This window comes from Hyperoodon ampullatus (assembly GCF_949752795.1).
Source record: "Hyperoodon ampullatus genome assembly, chromosome: 7".
NCBI classification, from domain to species: Eukaryota; Metazoa; Chordata; class Mammalia; order Artiodactyla; family Ziphiidae; genus Hyperoodon; species Hyperoodon ampullatus.
The window spans coordinates 28,101,110-28,116,352 of NC_136920.1; the positions used below are offsets into that span (position 1 = coordinate 28,101,110).

General features: G+C 43.8%; 1 protein-coding gene across 2 annotated transcripts in view; it reads right to left on the reverse strand.

The window, feature by feature from the left end:
- Positions 1-1,523: 1,523 nt before the first annotated feature.
- KIAA1549L (KIAA1549 like) overlaps positions 1,524-15,243 on the reverse strand; it is a gene marked incomplete at both ends in the record, with an annotated part of 289,990 nt that continues 276,270 nt past the window's right edge. For both annotated transcript variants that reach the window (XM_079707460.1, XM_079707459.1), the window contains 3 exons: positions 1,524-1,805; positions 13,752-13,903; positions 15,056-15,204. In XM_079707460.1, coding sequence (XP_079563586.1) covers positions 1,524-1,805; positions 13,752-13,903; positions 15,056-15,204 — 583 coding nt within the window. The remainder of the gene's footprint in view (positions 1,806-13,751; positions 13,904-15,055; positions 15,205-15,243) is intronic.

Consider the following 15,243-nt stretch of genomic DNA (forward strand, 5'->3'; position numbering starts at 1 on the left):
ATTTTAAAATTTCCACCTTCTTCTCTCAATAAAGACCAAAGAAACTCATGAGGAGAATGGAAAGATGGACTCAGAGGGGATGGATACAAGCTGAAGCTAGATGGATCATGGGTGAGAAGGCAGGACAGGACCTCACTCTCCAACAGACACCAAGTAAGTCCCCGACATTCAGCATAACTCCCAAAGTTGGTGAGGGCACCAGGGTGTGCCCTCCCCTGGGCTACCTGAAGTCAGTAGCTGTTTTGCTTTTGCACTGTCAGCAGCTGGTGCCTTAGGGCTGTGAGGCATCGTCCACCCAGAGCTCTGGAGGCTCACTTGCCATGCCAGGGAGGCTGATTTGCAACATCATGGTCATGAGGTCAGAAGCCTGCCATTTTGGCCAATGTCCTCCTATGTCTATTAACTAACTATGGGAAGGAGTGCGGGAGGGGACTGGCTAACTCCATACACCTTTAAAAATGTTATTTACATTTAAATGTAAATCAACAGATTTTCTGCATTCAGAAGCTTCTATAAACAGAGGCTGCAGCCTGGGGAGACTGGGTCCACTGTTCCTGCTTCTAACAGGCATCAATGACTATTTCCTTTTGTATCACTGGGCAGCACATGCTGGACATCATTGCTGAAGAGACAGAGGTTTCCTTGTAAAAGTTGATGTATCTATTGTCCCCAAAAAGAGAGAAGCTTCGTTCTCAGGCCACCTTCATTGCAGGGCAAAGAAAACCTGTTTTTCTTTTGTAGGACCTTAAAAGCTCTTAGCACCGATTCTCTTCCAGCCAGAGCCCAACTTGCAGAATACTCTATTTCCAAAATGACAACACCTTTTCAAAAACCTGTCAACACGAATCCACCATTCTCTCTCATCTTCTCTCTTTCTTGGCCTTTGTTGAATTAATTGCAGGGGGAAAAGAGTCAGGACTATTCATAGGTGCAGTCATTGACAGTACTGATTTTCATCCAATTTATTTGACTTTGAATATGAACCTTTAAAAGAAAAGGACTCAGCTTTCTTGGCTGGAGTTAGTGTCTCCCTTGGAGATGGGAGGTGATTGCAACGATTACAGTCATGGCTGAATGAGAGAGTACAGTCTGGGACTTCATCACACGCCTGCATTGCCTTTAACACAGAAATAGAGTTAACATGCAGAGGTCACCGAAGATAGAGCTGTGCTCTCACCATTCTGGTGATTTATTAAAATATGGCATTGGACAGGAATCTGCAGATTTGTGAGCATCTCTCGTGACTAAGGCTCCGTAGGGAAATACACCCGCAGTTCAAACAGTTAATGTAACAGAGTATCAAACATATGGTCCCACATGGGGACTTGTTGACATACAATCAGTTGAATAAGCCAAGCATCCAGTTGTTCAAGAGTTTCCTGTTCCCCAGAAGCCCCACTGTTCACCTTTTTAGAAACTGAGGGTGAGAAAGACTCCCACATCGTCTGTGCCTCCAGACCCATCAAGCCAGGCTGGAGAAACCCAAAGACTGTTTCCTCAGAGTCTGGAAGTGGGCGAAGGCATTAGACCTGGAACTCAAACATGTCCGTCTGCTTCTTGGCCAGCTTGGCCACCTCTTCCCGGATGGCCTTCACCAGGGCTGCTGTGGAGATGTTGGTCAGGGGCGTGTCGGACGGGTCGTTCTCCGCCAGGCTCTGCTGTGAGGCTGCTGCGGAGGGCAGTGGGGCCTGCTCCAAGCTGGGGTGCAGCCCGGCTGGCTGGCTGTACTGGCGAGGGAGCCTGGAGGGCGAGTTCTGCTGATACCGGGACCGGGGGTAAGCCTCGATGTACCCCGGGAGGGGGACCTACAAAGCATGTTGGGAGAGAAGACAAGGACCTGGGGTCAGGAAGCGGCTCAAGTCATAGGACGCACTCGATACCAAAGCAGGAGGGGACTGAGGACAAGGAAAGAGGTTTAGAAGAAAATGAAGGCAACGCACCATTGTGCAGATACAAAAGCTGGAGTCTGTTTGGACTCACTGGATCTGCTGGTTGGATGAATTAAATACGTGTTTTAAACAGTACGCAAATAGTGGGCACACACCTGAATCTACATCTGAATCTACCCGGCTACCTTTTTAATATAAGCACCATCTAGCCAAAAGAAGTGTTGTTCTTTATGGATGTCAAAGGACTCGTGGGAGAGACCTTCAAGATGGAGGAGCCAAAAGACGTGGAGATCACCTTCCTCCCCACAAATACATCAGAAATACATCTACATGTGGAACAACTCCTACAGAACACCTACTGAACGCTGGCAGAAGACCTCAGACTTCCTAAAAGGCAAGAAACTCCCCATGTACCTGGGTAGGGCAAAAGAAAAAAGGAAAAACAGAGACAAAAGAATAGGGACAGGACCTGCACCTCTGGGAGGGAGCTCTGAAAGAGGAAAAGTTTCCACACACTAGGAAGCCCCTTCACGGGCGGAGACTGAGGGTGGGTGGGAGGGAAACTTCAGAGCCACAGAAAAGAGCGCAGCCAACAGGGCTGCAGAGGGCAAAGCGGAGAGATTCCCGCACAGAGGATCGGTGCCGACCAGCACTCACCAGCCTGAGAGGCTTGTCTGCTCACCCGCCAGGGTGGGCAGGGGCTGGGAGCTGAGGCTTGGGCTTCAGAGGTCAGACCCCAAGGAGAGAACTTGGGTTGGTTGCGTGAACACAGCCTAAAGAGGGCTAGTATGCCACAGATAGCCGGGAGGGAGTCAGGGAAAAATGTCTGGACCTGCCGAAAAGGCAAGAGACCATTGTTTCGGGGTGCGCAAGGAGAGGAGATTCAGAGAACCACCTAAGCAAGCTCCAGAGACAGGTGCAAGCCGCAGCTATCAGCTCACACCCCAGAGACAAGCATGAAATGCTAATGCTGCCACCACTGCCACCAAGAATCCTGTGTGAAAGCACAGGTCACTACCCACACACACCCCCCAGGAGCCTGTGCAGCCTGCCACTGCCAGGGTCCTGAGATCCAGGGACAACTTCCCCAGGAGAACACATGGCATACCTCAGGCTGTTGCAATGTCATGTTGGCCTCTGCCACTGCAGGCTCGCCCCGAATTACAATTATGACTACTGTACCCCTTCCTCTCCCCAGCCTGAGTGAGCAAGAGAGCTCTAATCAGCTGCTGCTTTAACCCCTCCTGTCTGGGCGGGAACAGACGCCTGAGGGTGGCCTACATTCAGGGCTGGGGCTAAAACCAAAGCTGAACCCCGGGAGCTGTGTGAACAAAGAAGAGAAAGGGAAAGTTCTCCCAGTAGCCTCAGGAGCAGCGGATTAAATCCCCACAAGCAACTTGATAAACCTTCCATCTGTGGAACACCTGAATAGACAACGAATGTTCCCCAAATTGAGGCAGTGGACTTTGGGAGCAACTGTAGACTTGGAGTTTGCTTTCTGCATCTGACTTGTTTCTGATTTTTATGTTTATCTTAGTTTAGTTTTTAGTGCTTCTCGTCATTGGTGGATTTTTTATTGGTTTGGTTGCTCTCTTTTTTTAAAGTTTATTATTTTTTAAATTAAAAAATTTTTTTCCTTTTTTTCTCTTTTTGTGAGTGTGTATATGTAAGTTTCTTTGTGTGATTTTGTCTGTTTAGGTTTGCTTTAACCATTGTCCTAGGGTTCTGTTTGTTTCTATTTTGTTGTTGTTTTTTGTTTCTTTCTGTGATTTTTTTCTGTTTAGTTTGCTTTTATCATTTGGTTTGGGGTTCTATCTGTTGTTTGTTGGTTTTTTTTTTTTCCTTTTTTGCTCTTCCTTTTCTTCCGAGCCGTGAGGCTGGTAGGGTCTTGGTGCTCTGGCTGGGTATCAGGCCTGAGCCTCTGAGGTGGGAGAGCCGAGTTCAGGACATTGGATCACCAGAGCCCTCCCAGCCCCACATAATATCAATCGGCGAGAGCTCTCCCAGAGATCTCCAACTCAACACTAAGACACAGCTCCACCCAATGGCCAGCAAGCTCCAGTGCTGGACACCCGATGCCAAACAACTAGCAAGACAGGAACACAACCACACCCATTAACAGAGAGGCTGCCTAAAGTCATACTAAGTTCAAAGACACCCCAAAAAACACCACTGGACGCAGCCATGCCCACGAGAGGGACAAGATACAGCTCTACCCACCAGAACACTGGCACCAGTCCCTCCACCAGGAAGCCTACACAAGCCACTGAACCAACCTCACCCACTGGGGGCAGACACCAAAAACAATGGGAAGTACGAACCTGCAGCCTGCGAAAAGGAGACCCCAAACACAGTAAATTAAACAAAATGAGAAGACAGAGAAATATGTAGCAGATGAAGGAGCAAGATAAAAACCCACCAGACCAAACAAATGAAGAAGAAATAGGCAGTCTACCTGAAAAACAATTCAGAGTAATGATAGTAAAGATGATCCAAAATCTTGGAAATAGAATGGAGAAGATACAAGAAACGTTTAACAAGGACCTAGAAGAACGAAAGAGCAAACAAACAATGATGAACAACACAATAAATGAAATTTAAAACTCTCTAGAAGGAATCAATAGCAGAATAACTGACGCAGAAGAATGGATAAGTGACCTGGAAGATAAAATAGTGGAAATAAATACCGTAGAGCAGAATAAAGAAAAAAGAATGACAAGAATTGAGGACAGTCTCAGAGACCTGTGGGACAACATTAAGTGAACCAACATTCAAATTATAGGGGTCCCAGAAGAAGAAAAGAAAAAGAAAGGGACTGAGAAAATACTTGAAGAGATTACAGTTGAAAACTTCCTTAATATGGGAAAGGAAATAGTCAATCAAGTCCAGGAAACACAGAGAGTCCCATACAGGATAACTCCAAGGAGAAACACACCAAGACACATATTAATCAAACTATCAAAAATTAAATACAAAGAACAAATATTAGAAGCAGCAAGGGAAAAACAACAAATAACATACAAGGGAATCCCCATAAGGTTAACAGCTGATCATTCAGCAGAAACTCTGCAAGCCAGAAGGGAGTGGCAGGACATATTTAAAGTGATGAAAGGGAAAAACGTACACCAAGATTACTCTACCCAGCAAGGATTTCATTCAGAATCAACAGAGAAATGAAAAGTTTTACAGACAAGCAAAAGCTAAGAGAATTCAGTACCACTAAAACAGCTTTACAACAGATGCTAAAGGAAGTTCTCTAGGCAGGAAACACAAGAGAAGGAAAAGACCTACAATAACAAACCCAAATTGATTCATAAAATGGTAATAGGAACATACATATCGACAACTACCTTAAACGTAAATGGATTAAATGCTCCAAACAAAAGACACAGACTGGCTGAATGGATACAAAAACAAGACCTGTATATATGCTGTCTACAAGAGACCCACTTCAGACCTAGGGACACAAACAGACTGAAAGTGAGGGGATGGAAAAAGATATTCCATGCAAATGGAAATCAAAAGAAAGCTGGAGCAGCAATTCTCATATAAGACAAAATAGACTTTAAAATAAAGACTATTACAAGAGACAAAGAAGGACACTATATAATGATCAAGGGATCAATCCAAGAAGATATAACAATTGTAAATATTTATGCACGCAACATAGGAGCACCTCAATACATAAGGCAAATGCTAACAGCCATAAAAGGGGAAACTGACAGTAACACAATAATAGTAGGGGACTTTAACACCCCACTTTCACCAATGGACAGATCATCCAAAAAGTAAATAAGGAAACACAAGCTTTAAATGACACATTAAACAGGGTGGACTTAATTGATATTTATAAGACATTCCACCCAAAAACAACAGAATACACTTTATTCTCAAGTGCTCATGGAACATTCTCCAGGACAGATCATATCTTGGGTCACAAATCAAGCCTTGGTAAATTTAAGTAAATTGATATTGTATCAAGTATCGTTTCCAACCACAACATTATGAGACTAGATATCAATTACAGGAAAAAAACTGTAAAAAGTACAAACACATGGAGACTAAACAATATGCTACTAAATAACCAAGAGATCACTGAAGGAATCAAAGAGGAAATCAAAAAATACCTAGAAAAAATGACAATGAAAACCGATGATCCAAAACCTATGGGATGCAGCAAAAGCAGTTCTGAGAGCGAAATTTATAGGAATACAATCCTACCTCAAGAAACAAGAAAAATCTCAAATAAACAACATAAACTTACACCTAAAGCAATAAGAGAAAGAAGAACAAAAAAACCCCAACGTTAGCAGAAGGAAAGAAGTCATAAATATCAGATCAGAAAGAAATGAAAAAGAAATGAAGGAAACGATAGCAAAGATCAATAAAACTAAAAGCTGGTTCTTTGAGAAGATAAACAAAATTGATAAACCATTAGCCAGACTCATTAAGAAAAAAAGGGAGAAGGCTAAAACCAACAGAATTACAAATGAAAAAGGAGAAGTAACAACTTACACTGCAGAAATACAAAGGATCATGAGAGATTCCTACAAGTAGCTATATGCCAATAAAATGGACAACCTGGAAGAAATGGACAAATTCTTAGAAAAGTACAACCTTCTGAGACTGAACCAGGAAGAAATAGAAAATATGAACAGACCAATCACAAACACTGAAATTGAAACTGTGATTAAAAATCTTCCAACAAACAAAAGCCCAGAACCAGATGGCTTCATAGATAAATTCTATCAAACATTTAGAGAAGAGCTAACACCTATCCTTCTCAAACTCTTCCAAAATATAGCAGAGGGAGGAACACTCCCAAACTCATTCTACGAGGCCACCATCACCCTGATACCAAAACCAGATGAAGATGTCACAAAAAAGAAAACTACAGGCCAATATCACTGATGAACATAGATGCAAAAATCCTGAACAAAATACCAGCAAACAGAATCCAACAGCACATTAAAAGGACATACACCATGATCAAGTGGGGTTTATTCCAGGAATGCAAGGATTCTTCAATATACGCAAATCAATCAATGTGATACACCATATTAACAAATTGAAGAATAAAAACTATATGATCATCTCAATAGATGCAGAAAAAGCTTTCGACAAAATTCAACACCGATTTATGATAAAAACCCTGCAGAAAGTAGGCATAGAGGGAACTTACCTCAATATAATAAAGGCTATATATGACAAATCCACAGCCAACATCATTCTCAATGGTGAAAAACTGAAACCATTTCTACTAAGATCAGGAAAAAGACAAGGGTGCCCACTCTCACCACTACTATTCAACATAGTTTTGGAAGTTTTAGCCACAGTAATCAGAGAAGAAAAAGAAATAAAATGAATCCAAATCAGAAAAGAAGAAGTAAAACTATCACTGTTTGCAGATGACATGATACTCTACATAGAGAATCCTAAAGACATTACCAGAAAACTACTAGAGCTAATCAATGAATTTGGTAAAGTTGCAGGATACAAAATTAATGCATAGAAATCTCTTGCATTCCTATACACTAATGACGAAAAATCTGAAAGAGAAATTAAGGAAACACTCCCATTTACCACTGCAACAAACAGAATAAAATACCTAGGAAGAAACCTACCTAAGGAGACAAAAGACCTGTTTGCAGAAAACTATAAGATACTGATGAAAGAAATTAAAGATGATACAAACAAATGGAGAGATATACCATGTTCTTGGACTGGAAGAATCAACCTTGTGAAAATGACTATACTACCCAAAGCAATCTACAGATTCAATTCAATCCCCATCAAACCACCAAGGGCATTTTTCACAGAACTAGAATAAAAAACTTCACAATTTGTATGGATACACAAAAGACCCCGAATAGCCAAAGCAATCTTGAGAGAGAAAATTGGAGCTGGAGGAAATCAGGCTCCCTGACTTCAGACTATACTACAAAGCTACAGTAATCAAGACAGTATGGTACTGGCACAAAAACAGAAATATAGCTCAATGGAACAGGATAGTCTGTTCAAAGACAGCCTCTTCAATAAGTGGTGCTGGGAAAACTGGACAGCTACATGTAAAAGAATGAAATTAGAACACTCCCTAACACCATACACAAAAATAAACTCAAAATGGATTAAAGACCTAAATGTAAGGCCAGACACTGAAACTCTCAGGGGGAAAACAAAGGCAGAACATTCCATGACATAAATCACAGCAAGATCCTTTTTGACCCACCTCCTAGAGAAATGGAAATGAAAACAAAAATAAACAAATGGGACGTAATAAAACTTAAAAGCTTTTGCACAGCAAAGGAAACCATAAACAAGATGAAAAGACAAACTTCAGAATGGGAGAAAATATTTGCAAACGAAGCAACTGACAAAGGATTAATCTCCAAAATATACAAGCAGCTCATGCAGCTCAATATCAAAAAAACAAACAACCTAATCCAAAAATGGGCAGAAGACCGAAATAGACATTTTGCCAAAGAAGACATACAGATTGCCAACAAACACATGAAAAGATGCTCAACATCATTAATCATTAGAGAAATGCAAATCAAAACCACAATGAGGTATCACCTCACACGGGTCAGAATGCATCATCAAAAAATCTACAAACAATAAATGCTGGAGAGGGTGTGGAGAAAAGGGAACCCTCTGGCACTGTTGGTGGGAATGTAAATTGATACAGCCATTATGGAGAACAGTATGGAGGTTCCTTAAAAAACTAAAAATAGAACTACCATACGACCCAGCAATCCCACTACTGGGCATATACCCTGAGAAAACCATAATTCAAAAAGAGACATAGTACCACAATGTCCATTGCAGCACTATTTACAATAGCCAGGACATGGAAGCAACCTAAGTGTCCATCGACAGATGAATGGATAAAGAAGATGTGGCACATATATACAATGGAATATTACTCAGCCATAAAAAGAAACGAAATTGAGTTATTTGTAGTGAGGTGGATGGACCTAGAGTCTGTCATACAGAGTGAAGTAAGTCAGAAAGAGAAAAACAAATACTGTATGCTAATGCATATATATGGAATATAAAAAAACGGTACTGATGAACCTAGGGACAGGGCAGGAATAAAGATGCAGACATAGAGAATGGACTTGAGGACCCAGGGAGGGGGAAGGGTAAGCTGGGACGAAGTAAGACTGTAGCAATGACATATATACACGACCAAATGTAAAACAGATAGCTAGTGGGAAGCAGCTGCATAGCACAGGGAGATCAGCTCAGTGCTTTGTGACCACCTAGAGGAGTGAGATAGGGAGGGTGGGAGGGAGATGCAAGAGGGAGGGGATATGGGGATACGGGGATATATATATATATATGTATAGCTGATTCACTTTGATATACAGCATAAACTAACCAACATTGTTAAGCAATTATACTCCAATAAAGATGTTCAAAAAATTAGACTTTAATTATATATTTTTATAAAAAAAGGACTCAGGGATTTATCACTGATGATAACAGCTAACATTGAATGAGCCCTGTGCTAAGGGCTTTCCAATCGTGGTCTCATTTAATTCTCAAAACAACAACCTAGGAGGTAGGTATTGTTACCCTTATTTTACAGAAGAGGAAACTGAAGCAAACAGTGCCTCAATTGAAGGTGCCACAGCTAACAAGCCACTGAGAGATGTAGCTCCAGGCTGGGAGTTAGTCACTGCACTATATTGTCTTGGATCTGGAATATGATCTTGGCTTCTTGAAAAAAATTTCTCTTTTCATTAAAAGTGGAAGATACACAGTTCTATGCTTTAATATATGGACACTTATAGTAATAAGGACAGGGCAATGATCTGGAATTCAGGATCAACTTTCCCACAGAAACAGTGCCATAAAAGGGGACGCTGTTCCACGGTAATCCACAAAAGGCCTTTATATCCCATAATGTTAACTGCAACACTGCACGATAAATGCCCATGGATGATGTAGGTATGGGGTGCTACCGTGAACGGGACACATGTAAGGAGTCAGGCAGCTTTCTGGGAGAAGCAGCTTAGCTGAGCCTGGAAGATGAAGAGGTTGTTTTTCAGAAGACAAGGTGGGAGGGGCATTCCAGGCAGAGGGAAAAGCAATGCAGAGGCCTGGAGGTACAGAGAGGAAGGTGCACCCAGGGAGGTTCAGTGACTTGGTCTGACCAGAGAGGGTATGTGGGGTATGAGGGGAGCTCAGGAAGACAGGCAGTCAGGGCCAGATCAAAAAGCTGCTGAATGCCAGGCTACGGAGTAAAGTTTTCTATGGCACACTTCTAAGGAATCGAGTGTGTTTCCATTCTTTACAGAGATGTCTGTTTGGGTGCTGGTGAGGATGGAGTGAGATGGGGGTGGGTGAGGATTCAGAATTTTGTATGGGCGAATGTGTAGCAGGAAAGCAGGCCTCTCCCAGTCCCTGCCAGAGGTTCTGACAACCCCTCCGGAGAAGGCCTGGCCTGGGAGCCACCAGTGGGTGTCAGGCAGAGGAAAGGTGTGTATTTTAGGAAGGACACTCTGGAGGTGGACCCACTGGAGGTGGAGAGGAGATAAGTTCTGAGGCTACCTCAGTGGACCAGGTAAGAGTCGGGAAGGACCCGAGTGAGGGAAGAAGTGATGGGATGGATGTCCCAAAGTTTGGGGCTTTAATTTCCCTACAAGATTTGGTAAAGGAAGACAAAGCAGCAAATATATTTCACTTGCATGTTAGAGGAAAATCAGAGCCGGACTGTCCGAGCCCTTGGGCCACACAGCTGGGAACGCACAGGTGACTGGGGGCTAACAGAGAGCTAAGGCCAGGACACGGGACTTGCCTGTCAGGTCTCAGCTCAAATTCCCTTTCTTCCGGGAGACCTTCCCCAGTCCTATATTAGCTGAGAGCTCCCTGTAAGGTCCTTCCATGCACTTTGTCTAGCATAACAGTCATCATCACTCATGATACCATCGCCTGTCTCAGGCACTGACTGTGAAGGCAGAACTGTGTCTCACCTGCTTACCACTGTGCACCAGTGCCCAGAACTGTGCATGGTACACAGTAGGGAGTGTCTCAGACCTGGGGTTTTGAGCGACACAAGTTGAAAATCACCGAAGGATGACCAAGTGGTGCCGTATGTTTGTGAAGGAAGCTGCCATGTCCCCTTTCCCTTCATTTCAAGTTCAGCTGGAGCTGAGGGTCAGTGTCCAACTCTTGAGACCTCCCAGTTCTGCAGCATTAAGCAACTTGGTGCTTGTGGCTGGGACAGGCCAGGGACACCTGACGCCACTGGAGTGGCCTCAGGGTAATACTCAGAAGCAGGGAAGATGAGGAGATGACACTCTTCCTCCCTTACAGTAGATGCAGGCGGGAGCCACCGCACCTTGCAGGCCAAAATCCAGGGCTGGCAAACACCACTCCTTCCCTAGCCAGTGCCTGTGGCAGGCATCACCTATTGATCACAGCACACTTTCCTGATGAGCCTGGGAACCCCCTCTCAATCCCTCTCCATCCAGCACCAAGGGTGAAACCTATTTGTCAAGCCAGGTCCAGGTGATTTTATACAAGTTAGCTCCTTATATCTGGATACCTGGGATCAGGAAGGTCAGACATCCAAATGGTGGTGGGGGCTTTTTTCTTCTCACATGGATGTGGAGGGTGAATATTTTCCCCACTGGAGTATCTTTCTCAAGCTGACATCTGGTCCCTCTGAGCCTCCTGTGCTGAATTTCAAATTCAATAAAGCACCTGACCTCCCAGCTTGCTTCCTGGCTGCTGTGCTCCACGCATGGGCACGCCACCCTGCTTAACTGAAGGTGGTAATGGGGCTCCAGGAAAGACCCATTTAGGCTGCAGCCATCACTTTCCTCTTAAAAACAACTAATAGGAAACTAGCACTCCCTCACAATTGGGGGGTGGCATGGTGATCAAGTTATCATGTCCAAAAGATTAAGTTTTGATTTGCTGGGCTCCTTTTCCTTCATCTTTAAGGCAACATGAACCCAAAGGTATCTGGATGTCACCATAAGCCTGGCTAAGTATTATCTGTAAGTATCTTGAAGGCAAGGGACAAGGTTTTGTAAATACTTTTGCTGACTCCTGCAAAGCACCCAGTGCACCCTGCATGCAGAGGGTGAGCTGACAAAGCTGCAGGTCTACTGCCTAATTAGCACAAGTATCAACTACTTTCCGAAAAGTACACATTATGTTTAGACTGCAAGTGGAATTATGGAGGTGAATAACCTCTGAACTGATCAACTCACACCCAGTGAGTTCAGCTGTTTAGAAGAGCTGAGCATGACAAAGGAAGCAAAAAAGGCCCACAAACAACCAAAAGAGATGCCATACACTCCCGCATTAAGATTTGTAGACTGAACAGTAGGGAACCCCTCCAGTTACTCTCTCAGAGACTATTTACTCTAGCTCTACAAACAACTCTAATGAGCTCAGACATGCCTCATTTGCAGATAACAGAGCATTAGGAAAAGCATATTTAAAGGTGAGTATATATCTGAAAGTGGGGAAATTGAGCAAGGTGTGAGCTGGGAGCAAGGTCAGAGAAAGAAAAAACATACTAAGCCTTATAATAACTCCAAAAATTATAATAGTTTAGAGATGCCTGACATAGGGACAATAATCCTACAAACCGTCAGAGCCCATCTGACAAATGTCATTTTAGTACAGTGAGCCATAATAATGACACTGAATCATTTGTTAAAGACAAATTAAATTATGTTTTTCTTTTAAAGAAGGAGGGGAGAAGGATGTAATTCATTCCAGAATTTAAAAATTCAGGGTGGCATATATTTTTAAAATATTTTGGAAATTAAAAGAATAGCTTTGATTATTAGGAAAATTAATATACGTAGGGTAGTTTTACCCTGATGATGTTGTTTAAATGTGGCATGACTACAATAAGAAGAGACACCAACGCTGAGGGTGAATTGAACCTGTAGGGGTAGAAAGTATGGACCCCAGGGGTTTGGAAAGAGAGAAAAGATGACACAGGCGTCAATGTGTTTCCTAAATCTAGGATGTATTTCAAATGCTGAGACCAAACCCTAAAATGACATACAGCACCACGGGGCCCTAGGAAACAGCCTGCCTTTCTTATCCATGATGGATGATCTCACACAGGGAGTGGAGCAACTCATTCTAGAGGCCATCATTGTGCTATTTTTGTTTGCTTGTTTTTTGTTTTTCACTTGGCAGTGCTTGACAGGTGGCTCAGAGGCAGGTTTGGGTGTGAATATCTAGGTTCATCTGGTTGCTGCCCCTCTTTGGTCCAGGCTGGGCCAGGTCCACTGTGCCATAAACTCCTACTAATATAATGAAGGAAGAAACCAGGAGACCATGACAAGACAGTCTTCAGCTGGAAGACAGGCAGAAAGCTTTAGATCTACATGCGAAGTAATTCAGTCTTGGGTTTCTAATACTTCATTTTCTGGTATTGCATCTAAACTTTTCACAGGATTTTAAAGCTGAAAGGAACAAATTTAGTAAAGGCTTTGGAGCCAGAAAGATGCAGGTTTGACTGCTGGACACATCAGGGGAATAATACCTACATGATAGGTCTCATGAAGATTAAATAAGATAACATAAATAGAACATCTAATATAGTGCCTGGCACATAGAAAATACTCAAAAAATGGTAGTTATTATAAAACTGTATTTGATTAAGGGCGCCCTCCGGAAAGAGGTGGAATCTGAAGGCTCCTGTGTCAAAGGACATCACACTCCCTTCCCCGCACTGTCTCCTCTAATAGCTGATTTTAGCCACCTGGTTAGTGGGAGGGGGCCTGAGATAACAAAACACTCAGTCTCAGCCTCACATCCCTTCTCTCCCTGAAGGGTGTCAAGCAGGTAAAGTTGTGAGGGAATCAGCGAGGGTCTCACCGAATCAGCCCACTGGCTCGGGAGCTCATTCTCTCCTGCGTAAGACATCCAGGCCTGGTTCCTGTAGGACGAGGGAGGCGTCGGGATAAAGTAGCCGGTGAAGCCGGGTCTGTTGGCAGCTGGAATGGCGAATACTGCCGGCACCGTATTACCTGGCATGGAGGAGATGGACGGGCGAGATTAGGCTGGCACCTCGCCCACTGGGCTGACATATGCACAAGCTGGGGGAAGCTGGGAAATGGGAGGACACTGGCCTTGGGGTAAGGGCTGATGGGAAGGCATCATACCTCCACCTGCAACCCCAGTCCTGCTCACCTGCCCAGACAGTAGTGGAGGCATCACCTGCTGGGACTCAAACCTAGCTTTCTAGAGAAGTGATGGCTCAACAATCCTTGCCGAGCCCTCACCAACTCCCCCATCCCCATCCCAACACCCCTGACCTACTGGGGTGCCAGGTGTTTTCCTCCCAGGAGAATGGGTATTTTTCAAGAGCCAAGAAGAGGAACCTAAAGGAATAGATTTCACTGGTGGCATTTCTGGACACAGTATGCTTTAGTAAGTGTTGACAACGGGATGTTTGCAGTTTTAGCCTAAAAGGTATGGTTTGGATAAATGACAAAACCCATTAGGGCATGTTCAAACCTCCATGTTCATTGACATTGTTTGTAATAGCAAAAAACTGGAAACAACCAATATGTCTCTCTCACTAGGGGATAGGCTAAATGGTCGCATATCACATAATGGAATACCATATGGCAGTGTGAACAAATGAACTAGATCAACATGTGTGTAGCAACCTGGAGAACTCCTGAAAACAATGTTAAGCCAAGAAAACAAAGTGCAAAAGGAAAGGTATAGCTTAACATCACTCATGTAAATTTAAAATATACAAAGCATTAACATATACCATTGTATAGATATACATACGTAGTGAAAGCCCATGACTTAAAGACTGTGATTACCTCTGGGGAGAAGGGGAATGAGTTGGGAGTGGATAGTTGTATCTGGAACGCTTTAAAGATATATATAATCATTTTTTAAAAGGCCTTAGGTCTGGCAAAATGTGAACATCCACCCTGACCGTAACCTATCTTAATATTTTGTCAGAGTTCAGATCTTTTTAAGAAATAAAAGCAGTAGCTCTTCTAGCCAGGGCTACTGAAGTCCAGAGGGGATCCAGAAATACAGTTGCTTTGATTCCTGACGGTGGCGGATAGAAGGTGGAGAGCAGGGAGGTCAAAGTGCACAGCGCGGGGGCTGGCGCAGGGCGCGGGCTTCTTCCAGGCCTTTCTCCTCTTGCCCACCTGAGTAATTTAAAGCCGACTGATCCAACTGTGCCACAGACACAGGGCCTCGGGACACCTGCGCGAAGGAGGCGCTGTCGTGCAGCTGGGCGGGCTCAGGCCCCGCGGACTCGGCCATCCTGGTCTTGCTCCCAACATCCGAGGTGGACCTGCGGGGGGAAGAGGGGCCGCCTTAGCTGTCTCCCGGG